The sequence below is a fragment of the Bos indicus genome, chromosome 5 (genome assembly GCF_029378745.1).
Source record: "Bos indicus isolate NIAB-ARS_2022 breed Sahiwal x Tharparkar chromosome 5, NIAB-ARS_B.indTharparkar_mat_pri_1.0, whole genome shotgun sequence".
Taxonomy (NCBI): domain Eukaryota; kingdom Metazoa; phylum Chordata; class Mammalia; order Artiodactyla; family Bovidae; genus Bos; species Bos indicus.
Window position 1 is genome coordinate 43,691,150 of NC_091764.1, and position 19,441 is coordinate 43,710,590.

The 19,441-nt window shown below is 43.9% G+C and overlaps 1 protein-coding gene across 1 annotated transcript in view; it reads right to left on the reverse strand.

The window, feature by feature from the left end:
- MYRFL (myelin regulatory factor like) overlaps positions 1 to 19,441 on the reverse strand; it is a 126,028-nt gene that overhangs the window by 43,533 nt on the left and 63,054 nt on the right. The window contains exons 9-12 of the mRNA XM_019960812.2: positions 17,514 to 17,624; positions 15,217 to 15,307; positions 7,605 to 7,805; positions 787 to 895 (exon numbers count right to left, since the gene is read on the reverse strand). Coding sequence (XP_019816371.2) covers positions 787 to 895; positions 7,605 to 7,805; positions 15,217 to 15,307; positions 17,514 to 17,624 — 512 coding nt within the window. The remainder of the gene's footprint in view (positions 1 to 786; positions 896 to 7,604; positions 7,806 to 15,216; positions 15,308 to 17,513; positions 17,625 to 19,441) is intronic.

Consider the following 19,441-nt stretch of genomic DNA (forward strand, 5'->3'; position numbering starts at 1 on the left):
CAGGATGACTTTGCAAATAGATACTTATCCCTCGTCAGTGTTGGCTTTGATCTACAAGGCATTTGAAGCAAAGGAGGAATTTGGATCCCAGAACCACTCTAAGATTAAAATATATATACCTATGACTGATTCATGTTGATGTTCGGCAGAAACCAACGCAATTTTGTAAAGCATTTCTCCTTCAATTAAAAAATAAATTAATTTTTTAGAAAGTGGGAGTGTTGTTTTCTCCACTCTTTCTTGAGACTCTGAGCCAAAAGTTGGAAAGGGTAAGTGCCTTAAATTCCCTGTACATAGACGTAAGGCTGGAGCTTAATTTTCTCTCTTTTCCTGCAGGCGGACTCTGATCCCTAAATGGTTCTTGTTTCTTTAAAATTCCTGGTCTGGAGTATAGACACCACTCTGCCTTTCCTCTGACTGGACCCACCTGCCCGGCCACCTTCCCCGTCTACCAGGAGGCTGTCCAGGGCTGCTTATAGTTTGCTCTGCCATCTGCCCCTTAGCCCTCATCCCATGAGCAAGAGGACTCTGGGGAAGAGAAACAGCGCGTTCAGAATCGTCCACCAGTACCTTGGGGTGCAGGAGCTGGGGTGAGGGTGTTGTTGAGTAAAGATGACACAGCAATTTCTTTAACCTTCCCTGTTCTGGTGGTTATAGCTCTCACGGGGACATGTTAGAACGACAGGTTGCTGTCAAGAGCTATGGGCATACAGCCTCCAGATGAAGTGGGGATTAAAACGTGAATAGTCGACCACATAAAATCAAGAAGGGCGTTTGTGTGTGTACCTGTCTGATGGGCAGTGTTTATTCCCATTGCAGACGCAAATTCAGGCTTGTAGTCATATTCAACAATCCTCATTTGGGCTATTCTTCTCAGCTGTTCATTTGTGTCAACCTAATGGAATTAAAGAGCAGATTTCATGCACATAGATGTTTGTTATTTAAATTAACACTCTGAGTGACCCAGAGAGACAAAGAATGTTGGCAGTGGGACTGTCCTTTCCTTTTGCCCAAACTATTTTAAGAGAAATTTATGTTTTTCTCCTCCAAGAAGCAAAAATTTCAAAATTCATGTCAGTGACTTCCATCCACTAGTTTATAAAATGAGCCAGAATTAAATGGCTAAATTATAGGGAAAAACATTTTTTAAAAAATAAAGGACTTCCCTGGTGGCTCATTGGTAAAGATTCCACCTGCCAATGCAGGAGACATGGGTTCGATTCCTCATAGGGGAGGATCCCACATGCTATGGAGCAACTGAGCTCCTGCACTACAACTACTGAGCCCGCGCTCTAGATCCTGGGACCGCAACCACTGAGCCCACGTGCTGCGGCTACTGAAACCCGAGGGCCCTAGAGTCTGTGCTTCCGCAACAAGAGAAGCCAGCACGATAAGAAGCCCACACACTGCAACCAGAGAGTAGCCCCCGCTTGCCGAAACTAGAGGAAAATCCCATGCAGCAATGAAGACCCAGCAAAGCCAAAAATAAATGAAATGTAAGTAAATCACAGGGCAAAAGCTCCCTCATTCACTACTCTGGCCTCACTTCTCTCTGCTAAGAGTTAAACCATCTTTTTGAGAATGGAGCTGGCTGACCTTGGAGAGAAACAAGTGCTGTTCAAGACGGCAAGATATTTCCAAAGGAGCACGCAGTATAAGCACCCAACAAATACAGCCTACCTTGTATTTATAAATTAAAAGGGCAGGGCTTAGTTCAAGTAACAACATTTGAAGAACGGGTATATAATACATCATTGAATTGCTGGTGGACATCTTGCTGGAGAAAATTTCTTCAAGGAGCAGTTTGCAAGCCCATATGATCCACCAGCAGGTCCCTCAAAATTCAGGGTTCCTTCCTACAGATGACTTCTCCCCTAGACCACCCTAACCAGGGGTCCTCCTCTGAGCTGACCACTCTTACAGAAGTAGTTCAAACACTCCCAACTGTCACTGCAAATTGCTCAAAATAAATTTCATGGGTGCCAGCAAAATGATAACAATAAAGACAATATAGTGGAATTTTCCTAGGGCTAAATGTGCTGATTCAAAGGCTTCTTTTTCAATTAGAGTTTTTAAAAAATGAATTCATAGTAATAGCATGATCAATTTTTTTAATGACCTAATTTGACAAGTTAAAAAGTTGGCAGTACTATGTGGGTCCCTAAATTTTCTTTTAGGGAACATAACTGGATTATGACACCAGCATCTCTTGGCAATTAAAAATATACCACCTGGACATCATTTATATGTTGAAACAACTAGAAATGCTTTTCTGTTATTTTAAGAAATCCCTGCTTTGCCCCTTAACTCCTCCCTGCACTCACTCTGTCGAGTGAGCAGGAAAATTCTTCCAATATCAGAAAGTCTCTCTATTCATCCATTTGGTATCAGAAGTTGTGACTTGGTGCTTAACTGCATAAATAGACTAACTTTATTTCAGGTACTTGTCAGGGAACTCACAGCTGTTTTGATCATTGCTGTCATCAAAAGCTTAGTTCAATTCATTCATTCACTGCTTCATTTGACTCATATTCACCAATCACCTTTGATATAGCAGGTACTACACTAAGTGTTGAAACTTCAAAATAATTTCTCTTTTAAAGTTCATGGTCTAGATAGACTCATCCCATAAGATTATATTACAATGTGAAAAATGCAGGTGAGGATGGAATTACGAAAAGAAAATCCCATCAACTCCAAGGAGGTACCTAAAGTATTCTCAGGGGACCGTGGAAAAGGGCTTACCAGAGATGGTGAAGCCCAACAGAGATCTTGGCTTATTTCAGTTCTCAAACACACTCTGCCCCTCCACAAGGTCAAGACCTTTGCTCAGGGCATTTCCTGCCTCAGAAGCTCTTCCTTCCTTTTCCTCTACCTCCACGTCCCCAATTTAAAACACCGCTTCACCAGAGAAGCATTGCTTGACCTCCAAGACTAGGAAGGCTCCCTCTGCCTTACATGCAGGCATTAATCAACTCATCACCAAACAACTAGTGAGTCACCTTTACGGTCTTATTCTATTGAATAGATACCCTTGTGAGGGTGAGGATGTATTTGAGCTCATGGTATTCTGTTTGTTACCATATCACCAGTTTCTAGAACAATTCCTTGCATGTAGTAGGTGCTTAACTAATATTTATTGAATAAATTAATAACTTTAAGATAGGAGTGGGACTTCACTGGTGGTCCAGGGCCTGGGACTCTACACTCCCAATGTAGGGAGCCCAGGTTTGATACCTGGTCAGGGAATTGGATCCTGCATGCTGAAACTAAGATTTCTCATGCCACAGCTAAGACCCGGTGTAGCCAAATAAGTAAATAAATAAAAGACAGAAATTAGTCAAAGACAGATGTCAGCTAGGGAAGGGAGTGGAAAGGGTAAGAACAAGACAGGGATGCTGGGCAGAAAGAACACCATAAGCCAAGTCCTGAGGCAGCAAATCCCCTGAATTATATCTGCACGACCGAATGCAGAGTTCGGTGTGTTTAGACTGTAAAGCTGAAGGCCAGAGCAAGGAGAGCCTTGCCAGCCATACCCAGATGGAGCAGTCAGAGTCTCATATTGCCCTGTGTGTGCATGTCACTGTGAGCCACTTCATTCATTCAACAATATAAAATGAGTAGCTACTATGTGCCAGATACTATGCCAAGCCCTGGAGATTCAAGGAGTAGTTCTTATTTGGAGCTTAAACTTTCATAAAAGTTCCTTCCCTGAGGCTGAGACCTGTATCTTGACCATCTAAGAACCAACAGAGCACCTGGCACAGTGTCTGATAGGTAACAGGCACCCAGACTTTGAGGGAAGGAATGAAAGAATGGAGGTAGTGAAATGGCAGAACCATCACTGACGCTAACAGAATTGAAAGCAGGGTCAATCAGGAGCCACTTAGCCAGGCCCTGCCCTGGCCCCCACTCCCTGCACTCTTGGGAGACCTGTGCCCACTTTGCCTACTTCTCATTATCCCCTTGCTTCCTGCATGATGGCCCATCAGAGAGCAAAGCGGAGGCAGTGCCAGTCTCTTTGTTGCAGAGGGAACCCAGAAGAGAACGTGCCCTCATGCCAACAGTCCAGGCTACACAGAGGGAAAATAACTCCTGCTGTCTAAGTGGGATTCTTGACTTCGTTTTCCTTTAAGACATATTCCCAGACATAGCAATTAGATTCACTAGGACTACTACCATTGTATTTCAGACAGATTTTTGGCCAAAGAAAATTTTAAGGGTTGACTTGGGGAGCTAAACACCTTCTAGAACAATCTTTATCTAAGAAAATGCTCTTGTGACTTCTAATGCTGGATTGTAGACCTTCCAAAGCTAAATATAAACATCTTGAGTTGCATGTTCCCTGTGGTATGTACAGTTGGCCCCGGGAAACCCCTAGAGACAAGGGCTGTGCCTCTTTGGAATCCTCTGCTAGAAACTGTACCAAGGCCACCATTCAACCCCATGCCTTGCTCACCGGTGTGTGTTGAGTGAGAGCCTAGTGAGTGAATCTGGGCATCTGATCTTGCCCACAGTAGTTTTGGAAAGTTTTGACTGTGAATGCAAATGGTTGTCTCTGTCATGCTATCTCACAGTCAAGGTTTCCATACCATTAACTCAAGCATTGTACCGCAGAGAAGACATCACAGACTGTGGACTCCAGTCTGTTTAGGGAGGGGGATCTCATTACACATGGCCCACAGCCCAGACTATCAGTCTCCCATCAGGAGCAGCTTGAATGGCACCAGCTCACCCTGAACTTCTGATTTGGCTCATGGCCCTAAAGGGAGACTTCACATGTTTGGCTTTCTTGAGCTCATCACACTTTTGTCTTTAACTAGCACACTGCTGGTGCAATTGGGAGAAATGGTCTAGACCATTGTTCTAGACCAACTGAAATGGTCTAGACCATTTCACCTTAACTGACTTTTTTTTTCCTGGCTTTTCTTGTTTAGTCCTTTGCTGCCTTATTTTCAGCCTTTACCACAGAATTTGACTGACGCATTCAACGTTCAACTTCTTTATTTTTTTTTTTTAATTTTTTTTTGCATTGACATTGCTGTTCTTCATGCCCCTTTGGTTCTCATCATACCCTTTCCGCCCTAATTGTGCTCAGTTTCCATTGTAAAAGCTGCGTTTCTTTTCCAGGTTACTATCGCCTCGGTAAATACCATGTCTACGTAAGTGAAACTGCTCTTCACAGAGGCCGATCTCATTTTCCAGAGCTTCTGTTTTGTAGGTTTTAGTCACATCTGCTTTATCGTCTCTGTGTCTTGGACGTGAGTCCACCTAAGTCCAAGAAATCTCCTCCAGGCCTCTCCACACAGGGTGCTTGTGTGCTTATTATCTGCAAAGCCCTCTCCCCGCTGCCTGGAGCGAGGAGACACAGCCGGGCACTCAGCAGCTAACATTTGTCCTCCCATCACAATGCCAGGCACAGGTGTAGCCACAGCAGTTGTTCCACAGCAGTTAATCCAGAAGCCAGCTCTGGTTATCACGCCTCCTTAAAGAATGGGAAAAAGCCTGCTGTCCTATGCTTGCAATCAGATCAACCAAGCTTCACTTCCTGGCATGTTTGAAAGAATGGCCTTCTTTTTAAAAGTTGGGAAAACTGAGTCAGGGAGAGGTGAAGATGAAGTTCACGTATCTGTCAGCACCGTCATCAACATTACCATCATCTCTCTTGTCTGTAATAAATGGCGAATGAGATAGACAAGATTTCTAGAGACGTGCATTTTATAAGTGTGGATAGACTTACGAAAGACAAAAATATTAATGTGAAATAATGGATGAATTATGTATGTAACTTGCATTTTTATATCAATAATAGTAATATCCATTTATATCTGCTTAGCTGTATACATCTAAAAAATGTTTCCCATATATGAGCTTAGAAAAAATCCTTTAATGTGAGTGAAATGAATATAGGTATTCCCCACTCACAGAATAATAAACAGAGGCATAAAGCATGTCTGGGCCAAAGTTCCTGAGCAAGTAGGTACCAGAATCAGGGCTCAAACTAGCCTTCTAATCAGGGATTTGCTTTTTTTTCTTCCCTCCTACTGCTCTGGGCAGGAAGGGGACACAGGAATTTCTCATCTAGAGCCTTGATTGGATGACACTGCAGTGTATGGAGAAGCTTCCTAGACGGATTTGAGAAGTTCCAGGGAACCTTGTTATTTTAAGACAATACATTTTCTTCAAACCAAGGAACATCATTCGATGACGACATTTGGTAAATGGTAGCAGGAGGGATTATGGAGGACTCTCCCCACTTGTCATCTTCTGCTTACATTTAGATAAGACCTGGTGGGGGATTGTAGAACCAGTTGCAAGGATGAGTTTGAGTTGGTGTGATCTGAAGCACAGACAGTTCATCTCTTTTTAAAAGGCAGAAGCATGGTATCTAAGGCTGGTATCTGGAAATGTATATGAGAACCTCCCAACCCGGAGAGTTCCCATCTGGCTAGTAGGTCACAGCTCTTCTAACATGAACCGCAACTTTGCAATCAGTATAAAAGTCTACAATTACAGCCTTTCTCTGGGATTCTCTCAGCCAACAAGGACATTCCTTGGCTAGTTTAGAAAAACCAGTGCAGATCTGCACTGGGAAAGGAATGCAGTCTGGTAGCATGGCCAGTGATTTACAAATTAAGTCTCCTATTAACTGAGAAAGAATACAGAAAGGAGATTTAAAAACACCATTCTGCCACTGCCTCAAAATTGTTTACAGGAGACACAGTATGTGTGAGAAGGTGGGGAGAGGGCAGAAGCAGTGAAAGGGCAGCAGAATTAAGGTTGGAATGACCTGGCATTTTCATCCGACCCCTTAGGTCTTCATAGCATTTGAGACTTTCCAAGATGATTCAGTACTTATTTTCTCCACAGGTTAAAAATTATAAAAGATTCAGTGGGGTTAGGCAGAGAAGCATCATCTCTACCTTATGGATAAAGACACTGGCATTTCAGTGAGGTTAGGCATTTTTATCCAGGCAAGCCCAAAGTGAACAAGTAGTCTCCTGCTTTCAAGGCCTGATTTCTGATTTTTATAAGGCATGCATGCCTCATTACAGAGGGAAAATGTCTTGACCTGGAAACCGGGGATGATGGGGTTGCCTGAATGAGGAGGTGAAGTTTCTCTAAGTGTTCTCAGAAGGATGCTGAGCAGGGAAGACAGTGGCTGGCAGGCCTGGTACGAGGGACTCTAGGAGGAAGAAGGTGGAGAGGCCCAGGAGAAATATGAGCAAGAACGGACCTAAGACAGTGCTCCAAAGACGAACAGGGAGATGGAAGTGTGGAGATGGAAAGGAAAGGCAAGCTCCAGTGGTTGACAACAGAAAAGCAGCAGCCTGTGGAAACTTCTTGCTTGTGAAGCCAGTGTCATGCTGTCATGGCCCACGACTCCTGGGAGGTAAATGCATTCTCTCGGGTAGGAACTGCATTATAGTTTCAGCAGAGACACCTAATGACTCCAATGCTCATAACTGTTAAGTGCCATGTTTATCTCATGCCAGCAGGTGACGTGGAGAGATGCCCCGTGTCCAGCATGTCAGAGGCCAGGAGAGCCCAGAACTCCTGACTCGGGTGTCAGAGGAGGTGTCTGAGGCCTGCCCCCTGCTCACCTCCTGGACGTTCTGCTTTGCCCGGCTGTCAGAGGGATGCATAATCGTCCCCATCACTTTCATGTTGCCACAGACAACCAGGGCTTCGTCCGGTGCATCTGTGTTTATGCCCACTCGACCGTGACAAACGACAGACTCTGGAACTTGTCCTCGCTGCCATAATGCATCAATGTCATTTTCAAATTGCCCAGGGTTGGAGGCCTAGAAAAAAAAATACATAAATACATTACAATTAAAGTTATGGACATAGGAACAAATGATTGCTTTATTCCTCAAAGGAAAGCGGAATGTTAGCTAAGTCTTTCACTTGAGAATCATTTGTCAGATGGGACATTCTGACATATTCTAATAATTGCGGCCCAGGAGAACAAGGAAGTCTCCTTTAAATGCTCTGTATCCTCCACAGACCCCCGCCCCTGCCTCTACCAGCAGGAGCTCAGCATGTCATGGTTTGCAACATCCGGTCTCTACATGGAACTAAAAACGTGTCAGTTATAGTAGGTGGATGATAAAGAAGAAGGAAAAAACCTCAAAATGAGTATCTTTTTAGGGAGAATAATAATAATGATTTAAAACCAGAATATTATGTCAGAAAATATTACAAGTTTATTAAAGCTCAGATAATTTTAGCATTTAGCTAGCCCTTTTATAGTTTCAAATCACCTTCATGTTTATGATTTCATATACAGTTGACAAGCAAATGACAATACAAGCATAATTAATATACTTCTGCTGCTGCTGCTGCTAAGTCGCTTCAGTCATGTCTGACTCTGTGCGACCCCATAGACAGCAGCCCACCAGGCTCCCCCGTTCCTGGCATCCTCCAGGCAAGAATACTGGAGTGGGTTGCCATTTCCTTCTCCTCAGCTATTCCCTAAGCACAGATGATACTGAAGGAAGCATTGTAACAGCTACGTTTGCTGAGTGCTAATCCACATCCCAATTCCATGAGATAAGACCATTATCTTCCTTTTACTATATTGAGACTCTAAAAGAATAAGCCTATTTCCCAAGGTCACAAATCTAGTAAGTTCTAGAGTTGCCATTATACTTCCTTTGATGATGAAATAATGATTCTAACTTTGACTTTTGTGTGGTATTGCATAGAAGCAGCCCTGGCTGAATGCAGTCTTCCAGGAAAATCCAAGTGGATCTATCAGACTAGAGAAAGTTTTGGAGGTTTTATTGTTATATAAAAATTTTTTGCCAAATAATTTTCTACTGTACTGCTTTCCCTCTGCCCCATTTCCCTGTAGCCAGTGACCATATTTCCACATATCTTTTCAAAAACTATTTGTTTATATATCTGGCTGCACTGGGTCTTAGTTGTGGCATTCGGGATCTTCCGCTGTGGCATGTGGACTCTAGTTCTCTGACTGGGGATTGAACCCTGGGCCCTCTGCAGTGGGAGCGTGGAGTCCTAGCCACTGGACCACAAGGAAAGTCCCATATTTCCACATATCTCTGAGTAGGGAATCAATGAATCCATCAAAATCCTCACAACAAAATTAACGTTTTTAAAATTATGACCTATCCTTCTCTACCTACTCTCTTGGTGTTATTTGAATGTTTTTACCATAGTCGTGTGTTACTAGTTTACAAATAATAATGAAAAGAAATCTCAAAGTTTATTGCTAAATTTGGGTTCAGTTAGGAAATTTAGGTGTCTTCTACTTCCAGTTTCATTCCCACCTGTCTGAACCCTGATCTGCTTGGAAGACTCAACCATTGACACCACGTAGGCAAAAGCAGGGAAAGAATATACAGCAACCACTTTGAACAGTATTTTGTGTGAATTCACTTGAACAAAGAGCTTTTCTGTAAGGTCCCCAGAGCCTCCTTGGTTGTGAATGGCAATTTGGCTTTGACTCAAATCCTTTTATAGTGAGCAGTCAACTAAATCCAAAGGTATGCCATATAAAATGCTGATGTATTTTCCTCTGCTATGAACATAATGAGCCACTTCAAGGAAACAAAACAGGACAGTGATGGATTTTCTTTTTCTTAATGAGCTCTGGGATAATTATGATCCTGTTGGTAACTTGATAGTACTGGAACAGCAGATATAAGTAGGTTCAATTTTGGGGGGACAATTACAAGAATCTCACTTGGCTTTCATCAGATGAAAACTCAAATTCCTAAAACATATTCAGATCATTTTGGATGGTCCATAGATCTACAAGGTTTAAAATACAGAGCCTTGAAGAGGATTCCTCCTCAGTAATGTGTTTGTGTTCAGTTGTGTCCGACTCTTGGCGACCCCATGGACTGTAGCCTGCCAGGCTCCTCTGTCCATGGAATTCTCCAGGTACAAATACTGGAGATGGGTAGCCATTTCCTTCCCTGGGGATTGTTCCTGACCCAGGGATCAAACCTGGGTCTTCTGCATTGCAGGCAGACTCTTTACTAATGGAAAATGTTATTATAAAATCTGTGAACTTATTTCCCTTCTCTAGTAACAGGAGTGTTAATGTATCAAAGCAAACTGAAATGGAACCACAGAAAAACATTCTGGGATCACGAATTTGTGCTCAGATGTGACCCAATAGTGGTTGATTGCTCTCAAATGCCAAAATAAAGTTTATAGAATACTTTTATTTGCCACAGCCTTACATATTTAGGGGTGACCTGAACATTTTACTCTATATTGTGACACAAACTGGCTGTGTGACTTTGGGAGACTTACTTAACCTTTCTCTACCAGTTTTCTCCTCTGGCACATACAGATAATAATGTCTTTACCTATCTTATGGGGTTGCGGGAGTTAATTGAAATCATGTGTGCATGAACACTTTGTAAAAATGAGGATGAATGGTCTCAAATTTATGCTCAATACAATCTGCTGTGCATAGTAAGCACCATTTAACCTGTAATCAATCAATCTGTCCCCTCAGTAGCATCTGCAGAGCTACACAATTCCGAGGGAGCTCCGTTCACAGAGAATACAGTGGAAATGGCGCCCCCTGCAGATGCTTGGAACAGGAACCATCACTAGTAGCAAAGTTTGGAAAGGAAAGCTGGATTTCTTTGCTTTATCAGTTTGGGCTTCTAAAGAGCAGCCAAAGAGCATAATAGGAAAGCTTAAGCTGAGGAAGGCAAGAAACTCGTTCTTGTACCTTTTGAAAAGACTAATTGAAAATGGGCCTAGAGATGCGATCTACCAGGGCTACTCAATGTGTGGTCCACAGGCCAGCAGTAGCAGCATCTCCTGGAAGCTTGTTAGAAATGCATAATCTTGAGAGAGTAGCACTGAAACATATACATTACCGTATGTAAAATAGATTGCTAGTGGGAAGCTAGTGAGAGTCCCTTGGACAGCAAGGAGACCTAACCAGTCAATCTTCTAAAGGAAATCAGTCCTGAATATTCATTGGAAGGACTGATGCTGAAGCTGAAACTCCAATACTTTGGCCACCTGATGCAAAGAACTGACTCTTTAGAAAAGACCCTAATGCTGGGAAAGATGGAAGGCAGGAGGAGAAGGGGATGACAGAGGATGAGATGGTTGGATGGCATCACCGACTCAATGGACATGAGTTTGAGTAAATTCCAGGAGTTGATGATGGACAGGGAGGCCTGGCATGCTGCAGTCCATGGGCTCACAAAGAATCAGACATGACTGAGTGACTGAACTGAACTGAAGTGAGCAGGAAGTTACTTTACAACACAGGGAGCTCAACCCGGTGCTCTGTGACAACCTAGAAGGGTGGGATGGGGTGGGAGGTGAGAGGGAGGCTGAAGAAGAAGTACATACATAAGTATAAATATGTATACTTATGGCTGATTCACATAGTTGTCCAGAAGAAACCGACACAATATTGTAAAGCAATTGTAAAATTAAAAATAAATTTTAAAAGATAAATTAGAAAAAAAGAAGTGCATATTCTCAGACATCTCCAACCTACTGAACCAAAAATTGTGGAGGTGGGACCCAGGCATCTGTGTTTCCACCAGCTCTCCGGGGGATTCTTATTCTTAACATAGTTTAGGAACAACTTCTTTATGTCATACACTAGTTCCATACAACTATGAAAGGGCTCATGAGTTACCCCTTCTATAGTTAGTAGGCTGTTCTGTTGAACTCCAACTGCACAGTGAGACAGACATTGCTCTACCCACTGATTCCTTTGGGTAAATAAAAATTCAGCTGAACTTCAGAAGAGGTGTGTGTGTGTGTGTGTGTGTGTGCGTGTGTGTGTGTGTGTGTGTGTGTGCAGCTCAAGTGTGTAGGGGAAGGGGAGGGAGGTTTGTGGTCAGAAATGGGCAAGGGCCAGGGAAAACAGAGATGGCACCTGGAGTGGCTCTGCTCTCCCCTCATCCCTCCCCATCTTTGCATCTGCGTTCTTTCCCTTGTCTTTCCCCATTCCGGTTGTGGGTTTCCCACCCCATGGTACTTTGGTTGCAGAGCAATAAAAGAGAATTTGGGGGGACCTTCCCATTTCTATTCTTCTGGAAAAATAAGCTGGAATAAATTAATGGTTTTCAAAACTAGGAAACCCTGGCATGTCTTTGAAAGGAAGACAAAACTGATCATCCCTCCTGCTCGCAACATAGCCCTACCAACCAGGTTTAATTATGTGTTTTAGGAGAAGAATGGAGCTGAAGGAAAGTCTAGCCATTAACAAGGAGAATCCGAAGGAGCTCTGCCGGGGGATGTTCCCCAAAACAAAGAGCTGGGAAACAAATCTGTTCTTTGGAGTGAGCTTTAATTTCCATTAAATTGGTCAGTTTACAGTATGGGACCAAAATATCTTTCCAAAGCTGTTTTGATTGACAATCTGGATGAACAATTGCTGGATCCTGCCCCTGTTTCTCTCTCCTCGGAGAATTCTGACAAGCTTGGTCTCCTGAACTCCCCCTTGAGGCCTGAAATTCATCTACTGCAGTCTTCAAGCTGTGTGTGTTGTGCTTAGTCACTCAGTCGTGTCCAGCTCTGTGACACCAGTGACTGTAGCCCACCAGGCTCCTCTGTCCATGGGGATTCAGCAGGCAAGAATACTGGAGTGGGTTGTCATGCCCTCCTCCAGAGGATCTTCCCAACCCAGGGATCAAACTCAGGTCTCCTGCATTGCGGGTGGATTCTTTACCATCTGAGCCACCTGGGAAGCCCAACCTTCCTCCATACATTCACCCTTATGTTAATTTCTGCTATGGAGAAAAATGACTCAGTTCTCAAAATGAATCTGGATTTGCTAAGTGCAATTTGCAGGTCTCCATATAATGTGGTCAGGTCTTATCTTTGTCACATTTCTCTTTCTTCATCCTAGAACTCGAACTAACAGATCCAGGCTTTGGCCCAAGAGGGCATATCTGGCTTTTTTGTAAAATGTAGGCTGGTCTGCCCTCTGCTCAACCCATGGTACATATAACTGTTTAGTACCCTCTAGAATCTCAGGGGCAGGAAACGTGCTCTCTAAAACTCACTGATTCAAACAATAATGCCATTTCTTAAATTCAGTTTTTCTCTTAGTTGGTTTAAATATTATATGCTTAAATAAATGCAAAAGTCTGCATTCATTTTCACTCTGCATTTGGGGTTAGAACAAAATAATCTCAGTAAGATATTTCCAGTGTGAGGGAGAGATATTATTGCTATCGTTTTTTTTCTCATTGTTGTTAGGGTAACCCTTGTGTTACCCAGCATACATATAGAATAGGGTATTCACTTTAACCAAAAATTATGGCTAGAAGAAAGCCATTGAATGTGGAACACATCCATTTTTAAAAAATAAAAACTTAATGAATAATATGACATCCAATCTATACTAAGCATAATTTTTTCAATAGTCACACTTAACACGAATTGCAGAAACTTTGGACTTCTTAGGGTCATCATTACAAGTTAAATTCTCATTGAACTTTGGGTACGAGAAAGAGCCCATTAACAGAGAGTTCTGAGAACAGCATGTCCGGCCATGTTCCCCTCTCACATTGCTGCTGTGGAGACTTGCACAGCAGCCTAAGCAGAGCTTTGCAGGGGCTGTCAGCAGGAAATGGAGAAATCTCAACACCAGGTAAATTATTTAAAGTACGCAGGTGACTAGAGACTGCCTGACTTAAGCATGAATTTCACCACTCAAAGCAGCAGTTTCATGGTATCCGATCTACCCTAATGTTAAAAAGAAAGGCATTGCCTGTATTTGTTCCTTCCTGTGAGGAATCAGAAAAAATAAGCAACCTAGGTTTCCAGACTTGATTTTAAATCACATTTATTAGCACACCGAAGCAATCCCAGATGACAGCAGGTGAGGTGTCAAAGACCACCCCAACCCTGGCTGAGGTATGGGCCGGAACCTCTGCTCTTGGCTCATGACCTAAGAAGGGGCCCCACCTTCCTTTGCCCCAGAGGAAGCTGTTTTGCCGAAGCTTAGATCAGGCCCCACAGAAACACAGTCTGGGTATGTGTGCTGGCGGGCACACAGCCGGCCTCACCCAGGGACATCTGGACACACCAGTGTTTTACTTCATTTCCATCATTACTTTGCTTCCAATAAAACTCTGAGATGTCGTTTCAAGAGTTCCACTAATAGATGGCTTGTTATTTTTTATTGACTAAAAGAATTACACAGAGGGCCCTTTGTTTGAGAACAGCTCAAGGCAAGCTGTGGAAGACTCACTTCCCCAAATGGGCAGCTCTTGTCCCCAGGCCTAAGTTTAACAGCCAGGTCAGTGGGCGTGCCCCAGTGTAAACTAGTTTCCCCACTGGAGTGTGCACGTCTCCCTGTGCCACTTCAAAGACCCATCACCAAACAGCCCCTCCCAGGGCTGCCAGGCCTGTGGTTACCTGTTCCCTCATGGCCCTGGCATTCTCTGTGCTGGCCAGCCTGGCCTCACACAGCTGCAGCTGCAGCTGCCAATAGCTTCATGTTTTGGTGGCTGCCAAGACTCCCGTCCAGAGCTGTGACCAATCATTCATTCAGCAAAATGTGCTGAGCCATTACTCTGCTCTGGGCAGCAGCCTAGAAGTCCTGGGGTCACCGATCAGTCTGGGGCATGGGATGCCTTCCTGCCTATTCCCCCACCCTGTGGGCTTTGGGGTCAGAGGGAACTGGGTTGTAACCCAGCCTCCTTCATTTACTTACTAGCTTTGTGCTCATGGATGACTTTCTCTCCCTCTTAAGCCCCTCTTAAGAACTCTTAAGTTCCTCTGGGTGTAAAGAATGTAATGTAAACGTGAAACAATGTAGAATGATGTCACACAGAAATTATGTAGCCCAGTGCCTATAACATACAGTAAAAACCAGGGCTTCTCAACTACGGCACTACTGACATTTGAGGAGGAGTAACTCTGTTGTGGGGGCTGTCCTGGGCATCGTAACGTGTTGAGCAGCATCCCTGGCCTTAACCCACTAAATGCCAGTAGCACCCCCAGTTGTAACAACCAAAAATGTTTGCAGACATTGCCAAATGACCCATGGGAAACAAAAGTTCTGGTTGAGAACCACAATGTAAAAACTAAAATCACAGTATCTGCTATTACTATCATTATCTTTGTCATCACTGGCAATTGAGAAGCTGCATACTTCATGCATTCCACTGAACATGTAAAGTCTACTTACAGGGAAAAAAAAAAAAAACATGGGATCCTGAAAAGTCAAAGAACCGCACTTACCCTTACAATGATCCGTTCAGAGATGTGGGCAGACAACAGGTAGAACTGGTCTTGGTTAGCAGCATACAGTCCAACCACCAACATGAAGTATCTAGTTCAGAAACAGCAGACGAATGCCAACACATCAGGAAACAAGAGACACAGTTTCTGCCATGAAATTGATGAATTAACAGAGAATTTACCGGGTTTACATATTCAAAATTTTTCTCTTCCACTCTAAGTTGCCCCTCTTGTGAAATCACAGAGGAGTTGGTTCACTCACTGTTGTTCTGGGTCTGCCTTTAACTCAGCTTGAGGGATGAGTGTGCTGTTTTGCACACCCACAACAGCCATCACTGGGCATACTGGGCTTGGCCCATCAGTGCTGGCCTAGTGCAGACCTTACCCTGCTGCATCCCGGGGCCCTCAGCACAGCACTGCTTACACACACTGCTAAGTGCTAAGTTGCTTCAGTCATGTCTGACTCTGTGAGACCCCAGAGATGGCAGCCCACCAGGCTCCTCCGTCCCTGGGATTCTCCAGGCAAGAACACTGGAGTGGGTTGCCATTTCCTTACAAAAAGTCACCTTAGAGGTGCCTTTGTTCAGAGCCAGCCAAGCCACACATCCTACTCCATAAGGCGGGGGTGGGGGGGGGGCGGAGTGGGAGATGACTTGGCAGGGCTCGCTCAGACGCACAGGTTCCTTCCCATCCTGATCTGCTCTTCGTCATGTAACCTGCACCTTTCATAGCCTCCAGTCATGACTTCAGTCAAAAACCAGAACCCTCTCTTCCGATTGTTATCAAGGCGATCTTCCTCACTATTTTAACTGCTTCTTCATGTGTACCACTGATGAGACATTTTAAAGATTAGACCATTTCTTCTTCTTTTTTAAAGAAGCATAATGAGTTTTTAAAACTTTTTATTGAAGTTAGCTTCTGCTATACAGGAAAGTGAATCTCTTATATATATGTCCACTCTTTTTTAGATTCTTTTCTCAGAGATCACTACAGAGTATTGAATACAGTTCCCTGTGCTATACAGTAGGTCCTTATTAGACCATTTCTTGAAAGTCGAAATATAAACTATCCCTACCAGAAAAGCATTTACTTTAAGAATTGCATTAAAAAAAAAAACTTGGCCAACTTCTTCTGTAGCACTCTAAACAGTCTCCAATCCTTAGGGAGTACAACTTTTCCCCTGTAACTAAAGTACGTCAATAATAGTAATAACTGTTACAATTATGATAATAATTAGCTATCATCCACTGAGTGCTCAAAATGAGCCATGTGCTGGGCTAAGCAGTTTGTCTACATTATTTCATTTAGAACCCCAAAACAACCTTATTGGAGAAGGATATGGGTATTGAACCGTTTTTACAGAATAGGAAAATGAATCTCAGGGAGGTTAAGTTCCATGTGTAAGGTCACCCAGCTAGTAAATGGCAGTATCAAATAGTCAAACTCAATTCCCTCCAACTCCAAAACCTTTGTTCTAAAATCAGTGGTTCCTAAACTTGAGCATGCATCAAATCACTTGGAGGGGGGCTTGTTAAAATATAGACTGCTGGACCTCACCCCAAGTTTTTGATCAGGTAGGTTTTTAGTGAGTCCCAACAACTTGCATCTCTAATAAGTGTCCAGGTGATACCATCTCTGCCGGTCCTGGGAGCACATTCTGAGAATCACAGGTGTAAATCATTAATGTAAATGTATTTTCAATCAAAAAAGGCTACAGCAGAGCTTTGGAGCTCAGGGCATTAAAGTAGTGACCAGCACACAGAATTCGAGAAATGCCATCAATCCTCAGCCCTCAGCCCGTCACAAGACATGAACACATGGTCCCTCTAAATGCAGCTGTCTCCAACCTTCTTGGCACAAAGGGCCATTTCATGGAAGACAATTTTTCCACGGACTGGGGTGGAAGGGACATGGTTTCAGGAAGATTCAAGTGCATTACATTTATCGTGCACTTTATTTCTATTATTGTTACATCAGCTCCATCCCAAATCATCAGGCATTAGATCCGGGTGGTTGGGGACCCCTGCAGAAGGATCACGGGGACAATGAAAACAAGCCGCCCAGAGGCTGGGCAGGAGAGGAGGCATAGCAGGGTGTGGGGATGGAAGAAGGACGATGTCTAAGGGTAAATGAAATGCGGCAACAGCAGAGTCAGAGTAGGGAGGAGGGCAGCTGAGGAAGGCCAAGAGGATCAGAGGGGCCTCTGGGGGCCCTGGGCTGTCAGGTAGCATAACCAGCTACCCGCCCCCACCGCGCCCCCCCACGCCCCAGCAAAGGCATACACACCACACCAGTACCTCTGGTCAGGGTTTGGCTTCCCCTTCTTTCTCATGTTATTTGCTGTGGTTTCGCTGAAGTGTAACCGGCCCAGAGTTACTTTGGTGACCTGGTCGGCCAGCAGGTTAATTCTAAAGCAAACAGCAAAAATACAAAGAGACTGTAAGAGAACATAGTTCTTGATCATATCTGATTCATTCTTAGATTCTGAGCTATGTTTAGTCCCCCATTCTTATCACACTGTGGAGGACACTGATTTTTAAGATAGTGCCCACAGCCTGGTCAGGAATGGCTGCCAGGGAGGTACTCTTTGTTTAGTCACTAAGTCATGTTCAAGTCTTTGAAACCCCATGGATTGCAGCACACCAGGCTTCTCTGTCCTTCACAATCTCCTGGAGTTTGCTCAGATTCACATCCATTGAGTCAGAGATGCCCTCCAACCATCTCATCCTCTGTTATCCCCTTCTCCTCCTGCCCTCAATCTTTCCCAGCATCAGCATCTTTTCCAGTGAGTCGGCTCTTCACATCATGTGGCCAAAGTATTGGAGTTTCAGCTTCAGCATCAGTCCTTCCAATGAATATTCAGAGTTGATTTCCTTTAGGATTGACTGGTTTGATTTCCTTGCAGTTCAAGGGATTCTCAAGAGTCTTCTCCAGCACCACAGTTTGAAAGCATTATTTCCTCAGTGTTCAGCCTTCTTTATGGTCCAGCTCTCACATCCAGACATAGCTACTGGAAAAACCATAGCTTTAACTACATGGACCTTGGTCAGCAAAGTGATGTCTCTGCTTTTTAATACACTGTCTAGGTTTGTCATAGCTTTTCCTCCAAGGAGAAAGTGTCTTTTAATTTCAGTGAAAGTTAGAAATGCTCATTCAGCAGCAGTTCAAGTCCAGAGTACCTGACTCCGAAGGGCTTATGCTCCTACACTGGGGCTCTTTGATCTCGACAACAGGAGAGAAGCCCCGTCACCTGCATCACCATTGCTATAGTGCTCTCCTCCCGATAGAAGCAGTTCCTCTAGGTTGCTGGTGAACTCCTTTGCATCTCCTTCACGTATATGCCCTCTCCTGACCTGGCTGTGGGAAGCTGCCTGCTTCTAAGGTAGACCACACACAGTCTCCCAGCAAGAAAAAACCAGAGGTACCAGGCAAGTTCAGAGCTGTCTGTACATGCTTGAGCTGCAGGCTGAGCTCACACCTGGTCTCTCCAGGCTCTAGCACCATCTTCTTCCCCAAATAGGACTGCTGCTGCTGCTGCTGCTAAGTCGCTTCAGTTGTGTCTGACTCTGTTCAACCCCATGGACTGCAGCCTACCAGGCTCCTCCGTGCATGGGGTTTTCCAGGCCAGAGTACTGGAGTGGGTTGCCATTTCCTTCTCCAGTGCATGAAAGTGAAAAGTGAAAGTGAAGTCACTCAGTCGTGTCCGACTCTATGTGACCCCATGGACTGTAGCCCACCAGGCTCCTCCATCCATGGGATTTTTCCAGCCAAGAGTACTGGAGTGGGGTGCCATTGCCTTCTCCCTCAGGCTCAAATAATCCCCACCCAGTCAAAAAGGAAGTCTCTTTCATTTTATATGGCATCCATTGTTTTGGATGATCCCAGTCCTGTGGCTTTCTTTTTTTGAAATATTATTTTCATTTATTTCTTGGGCTGCACAGGATCTTAGTAGTGACATGTGGACCTAGTTTCCTGACCAGAAATTGAACCCAGGCCCCCTGCATTGGGAGCACAGGGTCTTAGCCACTGGATCACTGGGGAAGTTCCCCGCATTCTTTCTATTTTAGGGCTCATTAAGCAATCTAACAGCAGTGCTTTAAGAAACAAGATAAATGAATTATAAGCACAGCATGGATCCAGAACCTTAAAATCAATTCAATCAGTAGCATGCTGATTTAAATGAAAAATTAAAAGAAAGATCTAATTATAATCTGTCTCAGGGAAC